At 39.8% G+C, this 24,794-nt stretch overlaps 2 protein-coding genes and 1 long non-coding RNA gene across 4 annotated transcripts in view; 2 read left to right on the top strand and 1 right to left on the bottom strand.

Moving 5' to 3' along the window:
• nf1b (neurofibromin 1b) overlaps window positions 1-24,794 on the bottom strand; it is a 50,474-nt gene that overhangs the window by 3,655 nt on the left and 22,025 nt on the right. Inside the window, exons 29-54 of one of the 2 annotated variants that reach the window (XM_057320587.1) lie at window positions 24,622-24,757; window positions 24,274-24,336; window positions 23,088-23,246; window positions 22,907-23,004; window positions 22,690-22,836; window positions 20,572-20,718; window positions 20,253-20,363; window positions 8,208-8,640; window positions 7,789-8,129; window positions 7,497-7,699; window positions 6,885-7,078; window positions 6,371-6,511; window positions 5,481-5,760; window positions 5,191-5,405; window positions 4,562-4,623; window positions 4,317-4,458; window positions 4,104-4,205; window positions 3,883-4,023; window positions 3,583-3,709; window positions 2,706-2,837; window positions 2,412-2,544; window positions 2,153-2,310; window positions 1,464-1,586; window positions 1,258-1,379; window positions 861-961; window positions 629-771 (exon numbers count right to left, since the gene is read on the bottom strand). In XM_057320587.1, the coding sequence (XP_057176570.1) occupies window positions 629-771; window positions 861-961; window positions 1,258-1,379; window positions 1,464-1,586; window positions 2,153-2,310; window positions 2,412-2,544; window positions 2,706-2,837; window positions 3,583-3,709; window positions 3,883-4,023; window positions 4,104-4,205; window positions 4,317-4,458; window positions 4,562-4,623; window positions 5,191-5,405; window positions 5,481-5,760; window positions 6,371-6,511; window positions 6,885-7,078; window positions 7,497-7,699; window positions 7,789-8,129; window positions 8,208-8,640; window positions 20,253-20,363; window positions 20,572-20,718; window positions 22,690-22,836; window positions 22,907-23,004; window positions 23,088-23,246; window positions 24,274-24,336; window positions 24,622-24,757 (4,154 nt within the window). The remainder of the gene's footprint in view (window positions 1-628; window positions 772-860; window positions 962-1,257; window positions 1,380-1,463; window positions 1,587-2,152; window positions 2,311-2,411; window positions 2,545-2,705; window positions 2,838-3,582; window positions 3,710-3,882; window positions 4,024-4,103; window positions 4,206-4,316; window positions 4,459-4,561; window positions 4,624-5,190; window positions 5,406-5,480; window positions 5,761-6,370; window positions 6,512-6,884; window positions 7,079-7,496; window positions 7,700-7,788; window positions 8,130-8,207; window positions 8,641-20,252; window positions 20,364-20,571; window positions 20,719-22,689; window positions 22,837-22,906; window positions 23,005-23,087; window positions 23,247-24,273; window positions 24,337-24,621; window positions 24,758-24,794) is intronic. The other variant, XM_057320588.1, reaches the window with a different exon arrangement.
• LOC130545814 (uncharacterized) lies at window positions 8,652-11,826 on the top strand. Its single transcript, XR_008961705.1, has 2 exons — window positions 8,652-10,236; window positions 10,784-11,826. It is a non-coding gene; the product is annotated as an uncharacterized LOC130545814 (long non-coding RNA).
• On the top strand, window positions 13,885-17,855 carry LOC130545813 (oligodendrocyte-myelin glycoprotein-like). Its single transcript, XM_057320589.1, has 2 exons — window positions 13,885-14,054; window positions 16,055-17,855. The coding sequence occupies exons 1-2, from the start codon at window positions 14,041-14,043 to the stop codon at window positions 17,277-17,279; spliced, it is 1,239 nt and encodes a 412-aa protein (XP_057176572.1). The 5' UTR covers window positions 13,885-14,040; the 3' UTR covers window positions 17,280-17,855.

The following is a 24,794-nucleotide window of genomic DNA, read 5'->3' as shown; positions in this document are numbered from 1 at the left end:
TGTACCCAAACGCGCAGATCTACACTTTTAACATGTTTAATGATGTAGCCCTGTTATAAAATGCTTTTTATCTTTAAGTGAATATTTCATCTGTTTAGTATATTTACCTCCGATTACCCAAAGCGCGCCGAAGATTACGTGAAGAGACCGCTGTAGCATTCTTGGCTTCTCTATGTTGTTTTACGTCCTTAGATATGTTGTGTGACCTCCTGCGGCGCCGCGCAGACCAATCGGCGCGTGACATCATAGTACCGCGAGAGTGATGCGACAGTAGACGTCTCTGTATGCTTTCAAATAGCTCTCGCGGTGCTGTGATGTTATGCTCTGCCGCATGTAGTACAAAAAGCCTACCGTCGAGCAGACAGTGTTAATGGATTGAACAAAACAGCGACCATAGATGTAAAGAAACAAAGTTGCTTGTCAGGTTCAGAACAAGCAACCATATTTTTTAAAATAAGCCCCAAAACCCGCAACCTGCAACAAGTGATTTTTTAACGCGACTTGACAGAAGAAGAAGCCCAAGGTCGCGTACTATAAGCAAACTTGGCAACTATGCGTGCAAACCGTGCTGAACCACGCCCCCCTTGCCACAGTCATGTCTACAGATACGTGAGGTGAGTTGTTTTACTTTGCAGGTAGGACGTTTGGTACTGAGGTGGAGACTCTTCATGATAAACTACACTCTGCACAATTCCATGAACCGGATTCAGAAGATTCGGGTCTTGGCACAGTGACAGCAAAGTATTAATCTTTGAATCCAGGAGATTGTGACTGAAACAAAGAAAACAACACAGCGGTAAGAATCTTAATCTAGCAGTCAATGCCAATGGGAAACACATACTGAGTGTGTTTACACTTACACGACAGGAAAGACCTTTGGAAACACAACAGTGGCCTCAGCTAGAAACTCATACAGGATCCTCTGTTCAAACTCATCAGACGTGTTTTTCACCTGAGTGGCCTGCAAATCATAAAATCAATGATCCAGATGTGTAAAAAGGCAGAGGAAAGAGGCGAAGATGTGCGAAGCATGTGACACATGTGGAGAGGAAGTGACACGTAATTTCAGAGAAAAAGACGATGACAAAAACGTACAATGCAAATATTTCAATAAAAAAATACAAAACTGATCTCTAAATAGGGAACTGAAAATGACACTTATTCTAAGAAAGGGATATATTAGCTTTGTTCCAAATCCTAAGATGTCCCTGAATTATTATTTTTTTGGACCACAGTCTGTTGGTTGTCTGATCTTACCAGTACGGTCAGAAGAAGTGCCTGGATTTTGGGATCTGTGAGAACCTCCTCATTAAGAAGAACGTTAGACTCGGACACAGAGACCTTGCGCAGATGGTGATGCTGGGAAATTCTTTGGGTTTCTTTTCATCAAGAAAACAAAGATATAAATAAATGGAAATGTTCAGAGTCATGTGACTATGCTATGAACGTAGGAGGACCCTTACCAATTTCATACTCATTTTCAGCTACTCTCCTCATCTTGGGTGGTGTTGTAATACCCGATTCCATTTCAGGCCTCTTCGGTGCTTTGGTGTCTGATATCAGATGGTCAAAACTTTTTCTGGTGCCTGAGAAACCAAAATGATCAACTTTTTATTTATTTTAAAAGTATTTTTTTAATTTACAGGAATAGTTCACCCATAATGAAAAAAAATCATCATTTGCTTACCCTCCAGTTGTTACAAACCTGTGAAGATATTTTAATGAATGTTTGTAACTAAGCTGTTTTAGGTCACCATTGACTATTGAATAGAGTCTATTGTCCTACTATGGGAGTCAGTGGCGAATTTTATTAAAATATCTAAATATAACTTTCATTAATACAACAAGGAAATGTATACAGGTTTGTAACAACTGGAGGGTGAGCAAATGATGATAACATTTTCTTTTTTGGTTGAACTATTTCTTTAACTCTATTAAAACCACAAGGCTTTCAGAAGCCTCAAAGGGATAGTTAACCCAAAAATGAAACTTATATTATCATTTAATAACTGCAGAACACAAAAAAGATTGATAGAACCACAAAGACATTTCTCAAAATATCTTCTTTTGTGTTCCACAGAATAAAGAGTGACATACAGCTTTTGGGTGACATGAAAGTGAATACATTGAAGAATAGGAATACATGAGTTACCCAGTAACTTCTTGGTGTTGACCTGAGAAGGCTGCCCCATGTCCAGGCTCATGGATTTGCGTGTACGTGGGCTGATCTGACCCACTATGGGGTAATGTGCCACCAGGTACCGTTCTGAGACTTTTGGCGATGCCCACGGCTGGCTTTCCCGCAGCGTCCTGCATGAAAGAGATGAGACTTTACGCCGGGATGTAAAAAGTATCACAAACTGAATGTTTCTATGTGTTTATTCGAAGGCAAACTATTGTCTGGGTGCCACCTGCAGCTGGGGTCCTCATGATGCACAGTGTACGTTTCCAAAGCAACATTCTCCAAGGTGACATCGGTCAGTAACAACTTCCTGTGTTTCAGACTGCAGCGGCTGCGCACTTCCTCTGACACCGGGAGGAGAGCTAAACACATGGACGGGAACATTACTAACTGCTGAATACTTTAACTAGGGTTAACACCTGACTCTGTTTAACACTTCCTTTTTTAAAGACAAGACTGCACAAAATGCACAGTGGAAGAATAAGGCAGAGGAGGAAAAAGACAGAAATAGAGACTTTCTTACCAGCCAGATATGCCACGCTCTGTGTGTTCACCTCAAACTTATCACAGTTCAGGTGTTTGCCTACCAAGGCCAGAAGCATGTGCAGGATACGAATCGTGCGTGCCACTGTGGATGGGGACGGGTGCCTGAAGCCTGGCAAAAAAACACAATACAGACTTACAACTATCAAACACATCCACAATGCAGAGCACAAAAATCTTTGTTTCATATTCCAGTTAAATATTAACTGTAAACACCTATATACAAAAATCAACTGCTTAAGAAATTAAACTTTGTTTTACATATTCTATCTTAACTTTTTATATTGTGTTTGGTTTGCATTGACATTTTTTACTCGCCCCCAAGAAACGTTTTTTTCTTTTTGCTTTAGTATGGTTTAAAACATTGTTAAAATTCACGTTTAGAAGATATAAGCATACAAACATGACATCATTCCACACTTCAGCTTCTCATCAAATTTCAGGCTGTGCAGTGAACTAAACTCTATTGGCTATTTGAAAAGGGGGAGGGGCTACTCAATATGTTGTCCTCTAACTTCCTGTTTTATTGAAAATTACATCATTGCACTGAACTAAGCTGTGCATTTCAAGGCAGCTCAGTGAGTCTTCAAAGTATAAACAAGTAACAATATGCTGGTGTTACAAGACTTTATCATCTTAATCATTTTACAGGATTACGTGATTGATTTTTTATTTTTGAATGTATTTTCAATATATTCCTTTTACATTCATTTAGCAGACCCTTTAATCCAAAGTGACGCATTTAATATTTTGTCAAGGAGCTAAACAGTATCATCAGTTATCATCAGTATCAGTGTTAAAAACCTGATGTTTTTGCAGTTGGTTTTAAAATATCTGCATAAAACAGAATCTGTTACCTTTGAGTAGATGTCCAACTAGAGCAAAGTTAAAGTTTGAGTTAAAGTTGAGACCCACAAAATGGTCCATCTGTTTACAGTGCCATTCCAAAGGCTGTCGGATTTCCATAAACACCTCCTCAGGACTCTGAAAGAGACAGAGGAGAAAAATCCAACAATTATCTAATGCATGAGTCTAATGCAGATACTGTATATGTAGGCTTGTTTGGAGTCTGCTGAAATCGCATATTCTGCATGGGCCTATCCACGTCTATTTACACTATATGGACCATAACATTGATATTTGTTTTCGATAGGAACCTTGTCATTAAAGACTCGCAGACTGTCGAGCGTGTGCAGGTTCTGTTCCAGCAGAGCGGTCCCGGCCGAGTAAAGATTCACTTCATCCAACTGCAGCACGGCAATGGCGACCCAGAACAGAGCTTTGTGCATCAGTGAGTCCTGGGAGACATCACAGAGTTGAACAAATCACACATTTGTACACACATACTTGTGTCTAGAAGAAAGTCGTGATTTGATACCTTGTTAAGCAGAGGCTGGAGTTTTGTAAGAGCGATGACTGTAGCTTCAATAAGCACCTGACTGTTACAGTTATCAGGACTTTTCAGACAGCTCTCTAAACCCTGAGAAAAGAAAAAAAAACATTAAACATGTGGCTTTCACAACTTATTTTTATGGCTAGACTATATCCCGTTCGACTTGAGGTCTGGTGTTTTTGGGAAACAGTTTCTGACCCGATCGATGCTGAGGAGAGGGCTGGCCTTGCTCAGGATCCGTATGATTTGTTTGATCTGGGCGTGTGTCACACGTTTACTGATGCAGCCGAACACGACAAGAGCTCGCGGCTGCAGGGACGGATTATACTGAAACGCAAACCTGCACATTTAACACACAAACACACGTTTGTTAATAATAGTTATTACAAGTATTTTTGAAAAAATATAAATTCTGAAATCTGCATGGAGTAGAAATAACGCACTTTTGTGCCAGATCGGTCCACTGATCCAGCCATTTACAGCCTGGAATGTCCCTCATACAGGCCTAAAAAGAAAACGGGAAAAACCCAGTTACACGCTAGACCCAAAACACTTTACCACAACAAACAGTGTTATGAGGAGAAATGAAACATGAACAAAAAACAAACAAAAAAACAAGGCGTATACAGAACTAAAAATACAATGAACCACTTCCTGTTAACGGAGCGCTGTCATTTCTAACAGCACGTACATGTCATCATGTTACTGCGTGTGTGAATGTCTATAGCGCTTTTGTGTGTTTATTTGTAGCGAAAAAGATTCAAAGGGATAGTTCACTCAAAAATGAAAATTCTTTCATCATTTACACACCGACATGTCAGTCTAAACCTGCTTTTCTTACTTCTGCAGAACACAAAAGAAGATATTTTGTAGAATGTTGGTGACCAAACAACTCTGGATCCCATTGACTTTAATTGTATGGACACAAAACCACCGAGACATTTCTCAAAATATCTTCTCTTGTGTTCCACGAGTCATATACAGGTTTGAACCACTAAGGGTGAATCAATGATGACTTTTTATTTTTAGGTGAGATATCCCTTTAAGACAGTGTATGTCTAACATGCTCTACCTCCATGATCTCTAGTAATGCCTCTGTAACAGTCTCTAGTGATGACAGAGCAAACGTCTCTCTCTCATAGGAGCCTGGAGAAAAGGATCGATCTCTGTAGCTGGAACGAAAGGCGATGACCGCAGCCGATTTGACCTTGCTGATGCCAAACAGCAGGTAAAACTTCGGCAACGAGAACTCTGTCAGACTTAAACGCAGAACCTCCTTGGTCTCCTCTGCACAACAGATCAAAACAATAATCAATAACTTGTTCTTTCATGAAAGCATCTCTGGGACGTAGATGCTCTTACCACTGAAGCTCAGCTGGGAGCACGTGCAGAGCGAGTGGATGATGTTGATGACCAGGCCGTGCGTGGACGCCCGGAGCGACAAAGGTCCCGTGGCAACCAGCAGGGTCACGACATGGAAGAGGTAGGGCAGGTGGGCGGCCACGTCAAGAGAGTTGTTGAAGGACAGCATGAGCATGTACCTGGCCAAGATGGCGATATCGTCCCACATCAGGTGTTGTTCTAGGGTGGGTGTAGGGGACAGACATGTCTTATCGATGATTTTACACATCCGAATAATCACCTGTGGAGAAAATGCAGACAAATTTCATTTCTTTGCAAACTATGATGAATGAAAGAGTGCTACATACCAAAACAAAAACTGTTTTCAACAGAATTAGAGAGTTGTTTGAATTAACCGCACACTAATGACAGGAACTCCGACATTAGCTCCAATAACAAAAAGAGAAAGAGTGGTTGAAAAGGTGGCTACTGGTAGTGAGAACAATAGTCACACACTAGTTCTATATTTAAAACTGCTATTAGGTCATGTCACACGCTTGAAGGGATAGGTAACCCAAAAAGTAAAATTATTTGATCATTTACTCTCTTCTCATGTAATTTCAAACCTGTATGACTTTTTTTCTTCTGCAGAACACAAAAGAAGATATTTTGAAGAATGTTGGTAACCAAACAACACTGGCCCCTATTGACTTTCATTATATAAACATAAAACACAAGAGACATTTTTCAAAATATCTTCTTTGGTGTTTCACAAAAGAAAGTTTTATATACTGTACGTTTTAAATGACACGAGGGTGAATAAATGATGACAGGATCTTTAAACTGGTTGTGTGCATTGATGTTTATTATTTATATTTTTTTCATCACAAAGTGGGTATGTGATGTATCACCTTGCTGGACACCAGCTTGACGTTGCCAGAGGCCAAAGCCACGGCAGTGTCTGCCATCACTTCAGCTTTAATGGATCCGAGACCTCCGGTGGCACTTGTTTTTATAAAACTGTCCAGAACAACATCGAGCAGATCTGTTATCTGCAAAATGGGAAAAATAACATTATGTAGATGCCAGATGATGGTGTTTCAATTAATCGTAAAACTGTCGATATCAACAACAACAAAAAAGTGAGTGCCTAAAACCACAGAGAGCCTGAAATATGTTAATGAGTCCAATTGAACCTTTTTTGTGTATCAAAAGCATGACACTGACACCACAAATGGAGCATCATGAGTCCTAAAAACAAGACCTTGTGTTGTGCCCTTTGTGATGTGTCATGTGGGTCATTTTTAACCTGAACACGTCTCTAAAAAAACCCAGTAACACAATGCATTACTGAAATGCCTTCAGAACATACGTCACCTGATCAAAAGGAATTTCGTTCACATTAGTTCAAATTAGCTTCGTTACCTGTCCCAAGCTGCCCCAGATCTTGGCTTGTATTGAGGGATACATCTGCTTTTCGTTTATTGTCATGGTAATGAGTTTGTCCAGAATGGCAGTGACCCGTTGGCGTTTGGCATCATCGCTGTGCTTGCAGAAGCGCACCAGGTTTAACAGCCAGGGAGTCATATACTCCAAACACAGATGTTTCAGTTCTATACCTGAAACAGATGCATGTAGAATAGAGTCATCAGTCATTGGAAAACATTTTTCTTCCTGGACTTTCTGGTTTTGTAGATGTTACGCAAACTGTATACATGTACTTAAAAAAAAAACAGTTTAACAAAATATAAAAATTCTGTCATTCCAAACCTGTATGACTTTCTTTCTTCTGCAGAACATAAAAAAAGCAACATTGGAACAACATTGGACCCTATTTATTTCCAATGTATGGAAATAACAAAACCACTGAGACATTTCTCAAACTATCCTCTTTTGTGTGAAGAAAGAGTCAAATACAGGAATGACATGAAGATGAATAAATGATGACAGGATTTTCATTTTCGGGTGAACTGTCCCTGTAACCATTATAAACATAAGTTTGGACTAAAGTATACAAGAACTGATATGAACACTGACTGGATTTGCTGAAGCCAGAGATGCATTCCTCTAAGAACTCCAGCGTCAGGTGAGGCTCATTGGCTGCCAGAGTCTTACTGATGGACACGATGAAAAGAGTGTTATTGGCAGGGATGCAAAGTCCAGAGGTCTCCAGAAGTTGGCCTTCAATCTTCAGGTTAAAGGTGCAGGTTAAGGCACACAGGAGGTTATAAGCCGCAGACCTGTAAACAAAAACCATACATGGAAAAACTAAGATACTCCAATATTTTTATGATATGACAGCTGTTATAAATTCTGGATGACTCATCACCTTAAACTGGGGTCAGAGCTTCCCAAGTTGAGCAGGGCGATGTTGAGCAGCGTGCCGGGAACATCTTTGGGTCTGATTTTGGTATGCTGGGGGATGGAGTCGGGCTGGGACAGCTCCCAGCGCGTGCGGATGTGGATGATGGAGTGAACGATGCTTTCGCACTCCTGGTGCATGAAGGTCAGTGGCGTGCCCTGGTTGGCGATGGTCAGCGTGAACTGATTCTCATCCACCAGACAGATCTCCTCGATCTCAGAGGCGTAGTAGATGTCATTGAGGAACACAGACTGACCCAGGACTCGCGTCCGCTCAGCTGACGTCACCTGCACGGCCGTACTGCCCACCTGGAACACAGAAATATTAGGATAAAACAAGTCAAAAGTTAAGAGTATGTGTGAATATCTTGTTGTTTTCCAACACACCTTAATGGACACCTTAGTGTCCTTGTGAGCCAGTTTCAGGGCATTATGAAAGACTTTCAGATCTTCCTCCAGCGCAAGAGTAGCAGCAGGAAGCTTCTGTTGCTCCGGTTCCACAAACTCAGCCAACCTCGAAGGCGATTCAATGAAGAGTAACTTCTTACTGCCCTTGAGACCTGTCAGCAGTCTCTCGTGGTATTTGGTGTATTCCCGTACCCAGGTGTTACAGTTATAGATGTAGATGGCGGCCACGTTCTCGTAAGCAAATCCGGGAAAGACGACAAACCATTTGGAGAGGAAGTCTGTCTTGAAGCGGTTGCTGGGGCCGGCGTGCGTCAAGTCCACCACCAACTCGTAGGGTTTGGCGTAGTAAGGTTTGAGAGTGAGAAGGACGTGGTAGATGAGTAAATCCCCGTTTATCTGGCCCGTCTTGAATCTGTTGGGGAAAGAAAGAACAAAGCCGGCAATATAACAGGGGTACCAGATTACGTAAATTTGCACCGGGAGAGAAAGTGCTCGTATTGCTCAGCTCTAAATTACTCGTGGTAATTTACCACTCAATTATGAGGTGGTGCGGTCAGACAGGAGCGCATCAAATATACCACCTCAACCTCCTGAAAATGTAGAGTGTGGAGTGAGGCGGACGCAGTGATGTTGGCGACGGCGGTGAGTAGAGAGGAGGATCTCGGGCCAAAAGTGGGCGCGAAAAATGGAGGTGGAGATCACCTCTCGCCCTCCCAGATCACTGACGTTGCCAGGTTGCAAGCGGATCGCAGATGTGTTCTCGCCCCTGCCTGGCCGGACTAATCTCATACAGCACCATATTGAGACCACGTAGCCGGCCGTATAGTTTACCTGAACACAAGAAAAAAGTGGTTCAGGCAGAATTAATCGCCATGCTCGATATGGGAATAATAGAAGAGTCCAGCAGTGATTGGACGAGCCCGATAGTTTTGGTACCTAAAACGGACGGCTCTGTACGGTTCTGCGTGGACTATCGCATGGTGAATGCTGTGTCGAAGTTCGACGCATATCCAATGCCACGGATTGACGAACTGCTATATCGGCTCGGTTCGGCTCGCTTTTATTTGACACTGGATTTAACGAAGGGATATTGGCAGATCCCCTTATCTCCTCTATCTTGCAGTCTGCAGCGGGAGACAGAGGCGGGAAACGGACGGGACGCAAGTAGGTCATGTGCACATTATGAACACCTGTGTCTCGTTCCAGTGATTGGTGGGGAGACGGTAAAAGCCACCTGGAGGAGACGAACAGGAGAGAGAGAACGGCTGAGAACTCGGGACTATTGAGAGGATCTTCGAGAGCGAACACGAAATCCATTCTGAGTTATTGTTGAGTGATAGCGCTTGCCGCGTGTTTTGTTGATTTCATAATAATAAATTCTCAGAGTCCCAGCCACGCCGACCCTGTCTCTTTCCTTCATTATATTGAACTCTGTTATAAAGATATTTTGAGAAATGTCTCAGTGGTTTTGTGTACATTAAATGGAAGTCAATGGGGGTCAACATTGTTCGGTTACCAACATTCTTTAAAATATCTTCTTTTGTGTTCTACAGAAGAAAGTCACACAGGTTTGAGGATGAGTAAAAGATGACAGAATTTTCATTTTTGGGTGAACTATTCCTTAAAAGCTTCAGTTTGATGGTTACACAGGCAGAAAGATAGCTAATGTTGGTCCTGCTCTTGCTGTATCAAATGTAAAAATGTTCTTATTAGCTCTTGTTGCGGTCGCCATGAATAGATGTGGCCAAAAAAAAGAGTCTGATGACTAGCCACACAGTGGTTAATGTGCATGTTTAATATAAAAGCTTACGCAGAAGTGAAACACAGACAGGAAACTCATCACTGGTCTGTAAGTGTGTGTGTGTGTGTGTGTGTGTGTGTGTGTGTGTGTGTGTGTGTGTGTGTGCACCTGCAGCTTCTGTTGTAAAATTACCACTTCTCAAAAACCACTTCTCTCACATAGAGACATTTACACCTCTCCAGACAACAGAATCTCAACACTGAAAAGGTAAGAAACTATTTACTTTGTCTTTCATTCAAGCTGCTCCATTTCAGTTCTAATCATTTGATAGAGAAATTTGAGTCAGTTAAAGGGAAAGTTCACCCAAAAAGAATTAAAAGAAAATCTATCCTCATTTATTCACTCTCATGGAATTTCTTTTTTCTGTGGAACAAAAAAGAAGATATTTTGAGAAATGGAAGTCAATGGGGGCCAATGTTGTTTGTTACAAATGTTCTTAAAATGATCATTTTTGTGTTCTGCAGAAGAAATAAAGTTATAGAAATAAAGAATTTTCATTTTATGGTGAACTATTCCTTTAGTCTGGTTTAAAGAAGGAACACGATAACATGATATTTCTTCTATAAAAAATCGAGACATATAACAGATACAGGAAGAAACATTTAATTTCTGAAAACCAGATTAGATAAATATGGTTTGTTAATAATTCAGCCATTTTGGTAGAAAAAGTGGTTTAAAAATCCTTTCCATTAAAGGTAATGTAAGTAATGTAATTAAAAGAATCAACTAAATGTCTCTCTTTTATGTCTTCTAGAACAATGAGAACTGCCAGGACAGTGTGTTTTGTGTGCTTTGTTTTATTCTTTGGAACCAGGCATGCTGAAAGCAACTCGACTGACGCACCATTGAACAAAACAGAAACTAAACAAACTACAGCGATCCAAAATACTTCCATTGAAAAATCATCAACACCACGTGAAACAACACAACCAAATGGATCAAATCGAGATTGTGTATGCACTCCGTCCACTACCGAAACCCCAAAAGGAGACTGCATTTTCTTTCTGCCAGATGGGATTCATCCTAAGTTGATTCTGGTTTTGGTTGCTCTGGCGGTGGCTTGCTTTATTTTGCTTCTGACCACGCTGATATGTGCCTGCCAGCTTTGTCACATGAATGTAATGATCTCCAGGTTCCAGCCTCATCACAGCAACATAGACCTGCAAGCCATGAGAAAGAGAAGCGAATCCCCATGCAGAGATGACAGCCGACCAGTAGGGGAACCAACTGAGACCTGCCTCATGTTATCAGAGGTCTCAACACAGGAGGCGGAAAACAAAGAGGAGAGCGTTCAACCCAACACCGAGCCGTATGTGGAAGGTCCAAACGGCGAGGTCGCTCAGGAGAGCGGGAACGGTTGCGAAGCTGAGAGTAAGGAGCCTGATGTAGAAGCACCAGAGAGCTCGGCCATAGAGGTGTGATCAGCACAACACGCTTGAACAAACTGGTGTCACACAGCTCCCCCTGGTGGCATTTAAAGTCTATTGCAGCTTAAGCTTGATTTACAGCTTTTGAACGGTTGTAGGTCTTAAAACACCAGACTCAAGGGGAAGGGATTTAATTCATGAGAATGATTTTAAGACTGCTTATTAAGTTACGCGATCTAAGACCAAAATTCCAGCCATGAAAATATAAAAATAAGCTTTCAACATTGCATTTAGTATCCACAACTTTACTGTATGACCTTGTTTAAAATGTGCGCATTCATGCTGTTTGTGCTTTTTATTTTAAATCTTTGTTTATGCTTTTTAACATTTAAGTTTCTGGACAATAAAATGTGTCTTCTTCTACCCATTATGGTGTTTCTAGTAAAAACATTCATGAGAAAGAGCAGAAAAACAGTAATGTTTTTGAAACTATCATAAGATCCTGAGCAAGTAAATGTGATGATGTCACTTGACACAACAGATGCTCACTAACACCCTAAACATGACAGTGTTCTGATTTAAACAAATTCTGAATGAACAAATAAGACAAGGCACCAGTGAGTCACAGCCTCACCGTCTTGCATATGCAAACACAGAACCACTTCAGTCACTTACATACTCAAAGATTGTTTTGCATATTTCTTATAGACACTTAAGACGAAAGCCTTGTATCTAGAGAAATATACAATATACAATCAAATTAGTCAATATTAACATTTATTAATATTAACATTATTAACAATTAGGTATATTAAGTAAGGTTAGGGTTAGAATTCAATTTTTTTTCTTTCACAAAAAAAAAAATTGAAATAAAAAGTAAAAAATAGAATAAAAGAAAGAAATAGTATTTCTATTTAATATTTGACTAATCGTTGCATGTTAGTTTCATAATAGTTTAGTATAAAACATCGCAAATCACAAAAAACTTTCAATATACTATAAAAATATATTAAATATGTTTATATGTTTCCCTAAGATCAACTATTTTCCCATCTGTATTTAAAACTTCATAAAACCAAAACTTTATGAATTGAGTTTATTATAAGAATGGAAAGTGAATCTTTTGTTTAGAATCTGTAAACAAATGAATTAAGCAGTGAATATCCTCTTGTCCTGGGAATACCGGACAAACACAGAAAACATTAACAACACAGTGGTCCATTAGAACGGATGGAGAATTAGCTGAAATGTTTTGTGAATGTGTGTTTGTGTGGTGTTAGATGAACGGATCAATAAACTAATAGAAGAAACTGAACAGCACATGTAAAATAAGAGCTGAGCGCAGATGAATGGAGTCAAGCTGTTTGACCGTGTCCAAGCAATTTTTGTTTTACACACACCAACGCACGATATCCTGACACACACACACACACACACACACATGTCTGGTTTACTATCTCCGTGGGGACAGTCCATAGGCGTAATGTTTTTTATACAACTGTACATACTGTATATTCTATCCCCTATCCCTAACCCTATCCCTAAACCTAAAGATCATAGAACACTTTTTGCATTTTTAGATGTTTAAAAAATATTGTTCTGTACAATTTATTAGCTTTTTTGCCCCTGGGGACCTCAATTTTGGTCCCCACGGTGACATGAGTCCCCATCTGTTGGTGTGTACTCAGGTTTAGGTCCCCGCCGGGATATACAAACATGAACACACACACACACACACAGCACATTAGTAGGCAGAGCATGTAGCATTACTGGCAGCATTAGCAGCTTCTGAAAGAATGAAGCGATTGAGAAAGAAAAAGAGAGAGAGGTGTAGAGTGGCAGTGAAAAGGTTTTTTAGAGTTCTGGAAACACCAGCACTCCTTTGTTCACAACACACACACACACACACCTGCCAGGAGAAAACATGGTGGTGGGGACAATCGAATGAATTGCCAAAAAAGCGTGCTAAGAATTTGAGACATCACCAAAGAAATATTTTTAATAATGGGGTTTGAATTGTGCAGAATGGTAAAAAGTTACTGTGGTAAAATGTGTCAACTTTGCTGACAATAATACAATTAGCCAAAATATTTACCAAACGCTACAGGGGATGTGCAGAACTTTGAAAACGACAAAATTCAATTAATGTAGAAATCTGCAGGAACATTCTAGGTGCAAACATTCAATGTTGGCCAAGAAACAGAAAATGACAGAGATGCTGAAATCTGTATTGTGACATTGTAGTCCATCCTAGTCTAGTCTAGTCTAGAAAAAAACATCTACAGATCTAAATTACAAGTTACGTAAAAAACATAAGAAGAACAGGAAGGAAAGGAGAAAAAGTAAGGGAAGAAAAGGGGACAAAATACAGGGGAAATGAATGCTGAATGCTAAAGAGGAAACACAGGCGTCAGCACTTCCTCTCTCTCTGTACCAGGGACTCTACTATAGAGTCTACCCCCCCCCCATCACAGTCATCCCAGAAACGGACCTGCACAAAATAAGACAGGATTTGTATTTTACTGCAGAATAGAAACACAAGAACCGCAGACCGAAAGAGCTCAGAACCAGGCGAACATAAAGAGAGAGAGAGAGAGAGAGAGAGAGAGAGAGAGATGGAGAGAATTTAAAAGAGGACACAGTGATGACAAGCAAAAGGTAAGTGATTCACAATGCAGCACGGCTCACCTGAGGAAATCTTCCCAGAATTGATATACAGAATGTAAGCATGTTAAATATAAGTGTTGTTTTGTGTAAATAAGCACAAGCTTAAAGAATAAAGTCATGCAGGTGCAGGAAGATCTGCAGAGATACTGCATGAAGGTTTCTGTATGTTCACGTGTGTGTTTCACTGATCGAGAAACTGATGGTGAATTCACACCGCAGGCAGAACAAACAGCACACGTTTCAGTGTAGCATGCAAATAGATTCATCATCATCACTATTATCAGACATGGTGCCAACACTAAAGTCGGTCTCAATGTCATTAAGTCTAATCAGAAGACTCCATTGTCATGGAAACATCTCCGTAAGAAACATCTTTATACGTATATAATCAGGCTCGTTCTTACTATTTAGACAATGAAGTTAAAGCTCGCTGCTGTTATCAGACTGCTGTGGATAACTACGATCAGAGTCTGTATCTTCCATTATAATCAGACCAGGTCACTCATTGTAATCAGTGTTGGGTGTAACTAGTTACGAAGTAATTAGTTACTGTAATTTAATTACTTTTCCTTTGATGATTTTTTTCTGTAATTTAATTACAGTTACTTCTGATGTAATTAAACTAAATACTTTGTGTAATATGTGTGTGCAATAGTGGAATTAACATCAACATTCAAAGTCTAACTTTAAAATCTGTGCTTTAATGTATAATTCTCACATTTGTAATACTTTGGTCAGTTATTAAGAGTACTTTATGTGGTTTAATATTATTTATTTAAATGAATTAAAAGAGCCCTTTCATGCCTGTCCTTGAATCACTTAACTAATCAAGGTTGATATAGGATATAGAAAGTAATTAGTAATAAGTAACTAAATACTTTTTGGAGAGAGTAATTTGAACAGTAATCTAATTACACTATTGAATATGTAATTAGTAACTAGTAACTAGTAATTAATTACTTTTTGAGAGTAACTTACCCAACACTGATTGTAATGAGATACATTTCAGCTTCGTTTAAACACCTCACGTCTCAGACCCACATCATCAAATTCACTATAATCAGATTCAAATGTGTAAGCGTACTGTGCTCTGTATGATCGTTTGATATGACACACTATATTGGGTTCAAAATACAATCGTATCACTGGAAATTTGTGATTTTTTTACAAAGATTTTCCTTTTTTGTTGCTTAAACTTTCTGTAGGTAAATGAATGAATATTAAATAAGTCTGGGCAATTAAAGCGTTATGGATGGGAAATAGAAAGATATCAGTCTATGTGCAAGTTTTCTATTTTAAAAAAAGGGGTCAATTAATTCATTATGGATGTGACAAAAAAGGATGCACGTTTTAAGAGACGACATACTTTGTAGGATTTCTGTGAATTAAAATGCGCAAACCAGAAGCAATAATACTCAACAAATGGAGAATGCTGTATAAAAGATGAGTCTTTATAGAACTATATTAGAGTGTATATGGATTGTTATGGATGTGACCATTCTAAAAGAAAACTTCTTAAAGGTCCAGTGTATGAAATTTAGCGGCATCTAGCAGTGAGGTTGCGAATTGCAACCAACAGCTCACACCACACCTCCAGCCTCATTTTCGAAGCACTACGGCGGCTCTCACAGAACAAAATCGTAATAATGCTCAGTGAAATTAAAGAGTTAGTTCACCCAAAACTAAAAGTTCTGTCAACATTTGTTCACCCTCATGTTGTTTAAACCTGTATATGACTCTTTCATAAGTGGAACATAAAAGAAGATATTTTGAGAAATGGTTTTATGTCCATACAATGGAAGTTAATGAGGTCAGTGTTGTTCGGTCACCAACGATCTCCAAAAACTCTTCTTTTGTGTTCTGCAGTAGAAAGAAAGTAATACAGGTCTGTAATGACATGAGGGTGAGTAAATAATGGAAGAATTTGTATTTTTGGGTGAACTATCCCTCACAATGGGATAGGCTCACAGGTGTCTTTGTGTTGTCCACAGGAACACCGTGACAATGCTTTGGTCTGCTTTGCTGTCCCACCTCCTCATACTGCTGTTTACATGCGCATACGTGCAAGCAGAATGTCCCGCTATCTGCTCCTGCAGCGAGAGCCTTCGGACGGTAGACTGTTCCTGGCGTGGACTGAGAAACCTGCCTGTCGGACTAGAGCATAACATTCAGTCTCTCAACATGAGCCACAATCGTCTATCCGACCTGGACCATCATCTGAGCTCCTTCACGCACCTGCGCATCCTGGACATCTCCTACAACCGACTGCTTCATTTTCCCGCCTCCCTCCCCCGGGCTCTGTGGGAACTCGACATCTCTGGAAACCGTCTGCATGTGCTTAACAAAGACGACACGGCGTACCAGTGGAACCTTAGGGTTCTGGATCTGTCCGTCAATAAGCTGGAGCGTGTCGTCTTCATCAACAACACCCTCCCAAACCTGAAGTCTCTCAACCTCAGTCACAACAAGTTCTGGACGGTGCCCACCAACATGCCGCAAAACGTAGAAACGGTGGATTTATCCCATAACACCCTGGTTCAGATCTTGCCAGGTTCATTGAATCGGTTACCCAAGTTGTCTCGGTTATACTTGCACGCAAACCGCTTCGCCGCGGTTCACGATGGAGCGTTCCAGCATCTGCAAGGTCTGGAGCTTATCGCGCTTGGAGACAACCCTTGGGCGTGTGAAGATGCAGCAAATATTAGCCATCTGTTGCTTTGGACCAAACGTACGTCCGCCCGGGTGTTGGGATGCCCGTGTCACACGTGGCACACATGCGGAGAGGCTCACCTGTCCCGGACGGGGAGCTGGCACTCTGGCACCTACACGCTGTCTCCATACGTGTTTAGAATCAATGAGCGGAGTCATCCATCTATCCAAGCGGTCACTACACAATTCTGGTCCGAGACGTCACTCTTGAACACAAAAGATGACCAAACAGCGACTGGGAGTGCCAAGGAGTCTTTCAAAAAGGATGCCATGTTTACTTCAAGAGTTCCCTATTCAGATACCTACACAACTACAGATGGCCCTGTCACAACCGGCCACTTCACCACCAGCGACATCATGAGCTCCACCACCCGCAGGACAACTACTCTCCGTACCCGGAGTGTGAAGAGAGCGAAACAGAACTTTGGGAGAAACAAAAGTAAAGGATGTTCCCGTTCGCTCTCCACATCAGTTTACTGTTTGCTTCTTTTAACAGCCATGACGTAAAATAACTGAAGGTGTGAAAAATGTCCTCAAAACCATACACTATGAAGTCATGCTAACACACGGATAACATATTTCGCACATTCAGTCATCGGTTTCATTTAATGATTTTGAAAAAAGGAATAAAATGGACTAAAACGTTTTGTCTTGGAGCATATGGAGCAACAAACAGGTTTACATACTCACAAAACAAAACAATTATTTGTTATTGACATAAAAATATAAATAAAAGTAAATAAAAACAAATTTCATACTTTGTTACTAAACCCCCCCCAAAAATCTACTGATGCCGTATTATAGCACTGTGTTAGGAAAAGAACACTTATTTATTTACTTTATCAATAATTTGTTTCATAAATAGGACGCAGTCTGTGAAAACCCAGCTAGTTGTTTTTTAGTGATTTACTGTTTTTTTTCCACATAATATTGTCCTACATGATGTAAAGAACATTCTGTGAAAATATAATCTCTACCCGTTCTCATCGTTTTGCATATAAATAACAAGCTGTTGCAATATTGTGTAATACGCACAGTGAAGTTCAATTGTTCAATTGATCTTACCAATAAAGATATCAAGATTATGAACCCATTCTCATCAATTGTGTATAAATAACACGTGCTTTTGCAATATCGTGCAATACGTGTGCCAAAGTTAAATCGTGCATGCATGATTTTTATCTCAAAATTTGATTTTTCATAGACTGGGTCTCAAATATTAACTGATATTTTATACTACAGTCTAATAAATAATACTATTCTACTATATATTACTATGTAATGGTTATTTATTACTATTATAAAATGTTTGAAGAAAAGCAGACAAGGAAAAAACATACACAGCAGCTTTTCAAGTTTGAGCTTACTAAAATTGACATTAGGTTCATGCTGTATATATATTGAAAGAGTGTAGAAGAAGTTTTTCCAATAAAACTTTTCAACAGGGACACTTTAAAAAGTGGTACACAGATAAAAATGATTCGATTTGGCCCTAAACCATCTTAGACAAGCTAGAAACTAGCTACCATACTCCAAAATGTAACTATTACCTGAAGCTGTTTTCCTAAAAGAAACACATTATTTTACTAAAACCTTTAGAATAAGATTGCTCTTTAATATCGTAATCTTTGGTTGCGAATGCTCAAACTCAAAGCCAGTGTTACCTGAATGGAAAACAAAAAAGATTTGTTAAACAAAAATAAATCTTGCCAGCATGATCCTTCCTTTCCATTGCTTATCCTCCTTTTCCAATGAAGGCAGCACATCATGTGACCCGAGTTTCTGTCCGTATAAAAGCCGTATCTTCACTCAACACAAACATAACATCGCTCAACACTGCAGGTGAGTACCTAAAGAATGATTTGTTTTCAGGACGCTCGTCAATTCTCTACAAACAATGATCAAACCTCTTAATCTGCACATGGATTGCAATGCAATTGTAATATTTACAAGACCTAAGGTACTAAAAATCTATTAAAGAGATAGGTCAACCTAACCTGTATGACTTTTATTCTTCTGCAGAATGCAAAAGATATTTTGAAAAACATTGACTTCCACTGCATGGGTAAAAACAGAGACGTTTCTGAAAATATCTTATTTTGTCTTCTACAGAAGGAAGAAAAGCATACAGGTTTTAGAATGACAGGAGGGTAGATTAATGACAACCAAATGTTTATTTTTGGGTGAACTATTCCTTTAAGTATTTATGAAATTTGATATTACAATGATTTCATTCTGCAATTTATCTTTAAATCTATATTGGACTATTTGGGGGTTTGTTGTATGCATCATTTAATCTTTTTGTTGTTTGCATTAGTTTGAGCAAACATAAATTAATAACCAAAATTTTACAATTAAATTAAACCTTTATGATTTTTTGATGTTGCAATGTTGTCATCACAGATCAGAGAATGGCTTTGAGAATGGAAAGCTACATGGCACTGCTGGCTGTCATGTTTGCCTTCATTATGGTCCAAATGCAGATTACTGTAGATGGTCAATCCAGAGCCAACAATGCCCAGTCCAACACTACCACCAACAGCACCCACAGCACCAACAGCACCCACAGCACCAACAGCACCAACAGCACCAACAGTGGCGGCAGCGGCGGCAGCACTGGAACAGGTGGAACTGGCGGCACCGGCAGCAATACCAGTAGTTCATTAGCCAATGTGAATACAGGTTCTTACAGTGCTTACTCAATATCCTCATCCTCTAAGACCAGCTGCTTCCAAATGCTGCAGCATGTGCTCATGGCTTTGAGCTTTCTACAGATCATACAGTGATCAAATAACTTCACCTGGACCTGGACCATCTTCTGGACCAATTGGACTTTAAATTCATCTAGAAGTCTTTAGTTTCTGTTAATGGTGTTACTCAGCTGGACAGTAGGCTTTTTGCTTCACATAATGCAAATTATTTGATTTATGAAAAATGTTAAGTAATATAAAAGAGCCGGGCGGTTGTATTAAGCAACCGCTCAATGTGTAAAAGCTAACAATGAAAAGGTAACCATAGGTACCTGTAATCTGTCACTGGTGAAAGTCTTAGTACAAAATAAAACTGGACAAATAATAACTTTTGTGTGACTTTCAAATGATTTCACTGAATCATATATTTATAAATTGAGGGTTATAATGGTTTCAAAATGGTTACCAATGAAGGGTTTTACAAATTGATAAAAGCCATTTTATCCAATAATATCATGCTTGTGGATGGGACTATTTCTGGTCATGTGTGTATAGAAAAGAAATGACACTAAATCGGATTTTCAGCAAGAACATTCTGCGAAGATCCTTACTAAATCCCTGTTGACGGTTGGTCCAAAAACCGAAGTGATTATTAATAAAAATAACAGTTAGTCGTAACAAACAAATAACAGAAACGAGAAAATACTGGCAAAAACAGCAGAACCAACGCCAATGTCACTGCTTCGGTTTTCTGGAAATGCACGTACTGATAAACATAAAACAGCCTTACCTGCGGGTGACATAGTAAAACACTGGGTTTCCATTCTTTGAGGTTCCAGCCTGATAAAAGATATTAAGAGTCTTCAGCGCTTTAAACTCATCTTTCTCATGCACCTGATGTCTGAAAAAAAGACACACATGGAATCTGTAGACAACATGATGATCACATATAAACACAACAGCTGTTTTTGACAAATTCAAAGGAATGGTTCACCCTAAAATGAAAGTGTGTGATATGAGAACATCCATGGAGGTGAATCTAAACATCGGTATCGCATTGATTCAGACTAAGTCGAGATTGTGCTTCAAGAGAAGCAGAATCATTTTACCTGGTCATAAACTCCTCAAATTTGGAGCTGGTGAGATTCAGGCTTGACCAGTGAGTGTCCGCCACGGGTTTGTGTTCGGGGGGACCCAGGTAAGCCAGCAAGGTGGCCATCTTATCAAAAGGCCTTCGCCCGACAGCTTTATGATCCCTAGAGAGAGATGGAAATTACAGCATGATTAGATTTACACTACCGGTCAAAAGTATCATTTGCAGAGGTGATTCTATGATTTTTTTCACTGGGGGGCACAAATGGGGCCGCAATTAAAACAGAGGGGCCAACCATATTGTATATTTATATGTACGTATCATTATAGTTCAGTAAGCTTTAAAATAAGAAATAAACAGTGATGCCTTTTTAACTTTTAATGGCATTTATTTACTGTTGTAAATAGGAACAGTCAAATACAGTTTGTATTAACCTTAATACTGTAAGAAAATCATTTTGCATGCTGGGCAATTCACAAAAAAGTACACAGAGCGTCAAGTTATATAAACACAAACCAATGCTTCGCACTACTGCCAAAACACAAGACCAGTCTTCCAGAAATAAAAAACACTGTATGAACTGTATGTGTATGGCTGAGTTGTCCCAGTTCCTCCACTGACTGAACCTTCATTTCTCTTCATTATCTTCAGAAAAAGAAAGTTAAAACTAGGCTATATATTATAAATACATCAGGTTATATGCTGCACGTGAAGGAAACGCGATAGTTTTTCTGAAGAGATCTGCTCGTGAATGTCTAAAAAAACCATATAGCGAACTTGCAATTGCTATACTTGTGGTACAGTCAGCTGCTGTTCAGCCGTGCGAGAACGGCCAAACACGTCCGGCTAGTGTGTGCTACGTTTGAATTTGTGATCAACAGCCTGGCAGGCAATTAGAGGGGTGGGGGGCCAATCATCTTTCAGAGGGGGCCAGTGCCCCCATAGCCCCACCCCGGATACGCCTCTGATCACTTGAAAAAAAAGGTTCTCATGGTCTTAAAAATACATTAATCTGAAGGTGTGTGTTTTAATGTTTGAAATCACTTCTGTAGACAAAAATATAAGTGTGCCAACATATTAAATTATTTTATTAGAAAACCTTTTTATATAAAAGTACTTTTGAAATGGATTATTTGGACCAAATAATAAATAAAAAGCAGTCAATATGAGTCCCGCTTCCCAGTTTGAGAACTCGAGAAGCTGGATGATAAAATGCCAAGTGTACGATTCTAGTCAAAGGGTGGCTACTTTAAAGATGGAAAAATATAGTTTTGGGTGCTTTTGGTCACAACATAATTCCCACAGCTACATTTGTGTTATTTCATGGTTTCGATGGGTTTAATATTCTTCTAAACTGTGGAAAAATATAAATAAAGAGTGATCCTAAACGTTTGACCGGTAGTGTATTGGGATCCAAACACCACGGTTAAACCAAAATCACCACTCTTGGAACGCTTCGAGTCCAATCTAGTGTGATTCAAGGACCAGAACTAACCGTTGTATAATACAGTATATTTTAGGTTTATAGCAAAATAATAAAACATATAAATTGTTTGAGGAAGACTGACTTGATTCTATAATGTTTATAAAGTATATCATATTCAGGGCTGAAGAGGAGGGACGTGGGGGGTCCAAGAAGTGAATTTCGAGGGTAGGAAGAAGCTCCAGTTCAAACTGTAGAGGTTTTCCATCTTTTTATTTGGTTTTATATTGGTTTAAGAAAAAAATGTGTCTCCAACTTGGGTCTCACTAGTAAATTTTTGCCATTTCCATGTAAATGTGTTCTATTGAAACACACTTTCATTTTTAAATAACTTGGTTTCTTGGGAAAATGAAATGGGGTTGTAGCCAATTCACACGTTCGGAATCTCTCGTTCTACTATTTATGAGATCTGACAATTGAATTACATGGAAAAATCTTAAGTCTTAAAATCAGCATCTTATTATAATGATCAAACCTTTGAGAACAAGAAGAGCCAGAAGAGGTCAAGTGAATTCTCACTGCAGTCAAACAGACATTTGGATAGCAAACAAATCTAGATGGAAAATGTCCTACTCTGAAGACATCCCCAACTTGTGTTTGCATTTACAATCACATGCCCTTTAATGGTCTGAAGCATCACACCAGTCTCACCTGTTACTGGACAAATACTGGCCGATTTTCTCTTGATTGTTCCACAGCAGCCGGTGTAGGGCCAACACGTTCCCATCGCTTATGAAGGACAGACTGTGGTTCAGAGAGTCGCTCGCTGGGCAGTCAGAGGCAATGTCAAGAAAAAACCTGCAGATGAACCCCAAACATCAGTTACAAAATCCAGTTCCAAACAAACCAAACCCAGCTGCTTTCTTACCTTCGTGCCGCATCAAAATTACTCTTCACAAAGTCATTAAAAGGCCTCATGTGCTCCTCCTTTGTAAACAAAACATGGTTGGCGATACTTTGGAGAATCTGTGAACGTGTGAGAAATGACATGAGTTCATTTATGAATCTGGATTCCACCTGTTAGTGGTGTGACCTCTTTGATATCTCACCTTTGACATAAGTTTAAGGCCTCTCTCTATCCTGGGTGGAGGCTTCTTATGGAGAATCCCAGCTTCATATGGCGAGACTATCGCTGGGTTGACAAATCGTAAGAACATGGCGCTACCCACAGCTCCAATACTGTTCTGAGGAAACCGCTGACTGACCACCTGAAACCAAGAGACACACACACACACACAAAGATTTAAGAGGGATTTACAGCTAGAGAACGTGGTACCGTTTCATAAGATAGCGCCAAACCAGAATCCAGAATCAAGATGGTGTGAAGCTTAAACGGTTTGTTCCTCACAAAAAAGATGTTGAGAGCATTTAAGCACACGAGCCAAATTATTCCGCTTAATAATGTCATTTCTGTTTCATAATCTGCGGTTTTGTGTTGAAACTCCCTATATGAAATGGCACCAGAGGTTAAAGTGTTAAAATGCAGGAAGTTTCTTAAAGCTGTTAAACAGTTCAATGGAGGCGGAGCTTCACCAGTGACTTTTAGGAGTGTTACAGAAGGAAAGGAAAAGCAGAGCATTTATGGCACTTTTGAGAAAAAAGTTTCACTCGGAAAGAAGTTTTAGATCGAACGATTCTGGCAGACAGGACGTGGCAGAGTCTGGTACCAATCCGCTTTACCCATAATGCACCACTGCATCCAATGTCTTCCTAAACTCCAGCCTTATTTTCTAAAACCAGTGGACCTCTGAACCGAGCGCCCATACAAAGAGGAAGTCAAGTATGTTGTTTTTCAAAGTGCTGATGTTAAAGGGATAGTTCATCCAAAAGTGAAAATTCTGTCATCATTTACTCGCCCTCATGTCGTTCCAAACCTGTACGACTTTTTTTCTTCTGCACAACACAAAAGAAGATATTCTGAAGAACATTGACCAAACAACACTGAACCCATTGACTTTCATTGTGTGGACACAAAACCACCGAGACATTTCTCGAAATATCTTCTCTTGTGTTTCACAGAGATCATTTCGTTTTGGCCATGACATGAGAATGATGAGATGTTAGGGAAACTATCCCTTTAAGAAGGGCATCCAGTGGAAAGCTTCAGCTCGCCAGAAGTCAGAACATTAGTGGATATGATCTGATGTCAGTAAAGCAGGCCTGAGAAATACAGAAGTCTCAGATTAATGAAGCGATTCAGGACAGGAAGCAGATTTGTCCGTCATTTACACTTACTGCTTTTCTCATTTCCTTTCTGTCTTTGACAGATGCTTTAGACAGGAGAGAGTGACAAGTAGCCTACAGGACAGAAATGATCACAAACATGTCACGACACAAGCGAACACAAACACACTCTCAGATTAATAGGCCCGCATGGTATTTTTTGCAGAAACTTCAACAGACTTTAAACAGGAACTCAACACACACAGTGACTGATGTCAAATATGCATTTGAAATCAACTAGTTTATTTGACATTAGTGATGTAAATCACAAAGTTTTCCTCCACAGGAACTTGTGGCCACAGACGTCCACAGAAACAGCCCGACAATAAACTCAACCGGTGCAGGTTCTGTTATCCTCACCTGAAAGAGACAGTGACAGACGCTGCGGAGCTGAGGGGGAAACTCTCCAGAAGAGTTCATTATGGCCTGAAAGAAGCGATCGGTCATCCGGAGAAGATTACGCTGGTTCTCCTCTAAACTCTCACCGGCCTCCAGTCTGCAGAAAGAACTCAAACAAATCATCTCCAAGCTGA

Source organism: Triplophysa rosa, linkage group LG22 (genome assembly GCF_024868665.1).
Source record: "Triplophysa rosa linkage group LG22, Trosa_1v2, whole genome shotgun sequence".
Taxonomy (NCBI): Eukaryota; Metazoa; Chordata; class Actinopteri; order Cypriniformes; family Nemacheilidae; genus Triplophysa; species Triplophysa rosa.
This window is presented reverse-complemented; position numbering and strand designations above follow the sequence as displayed.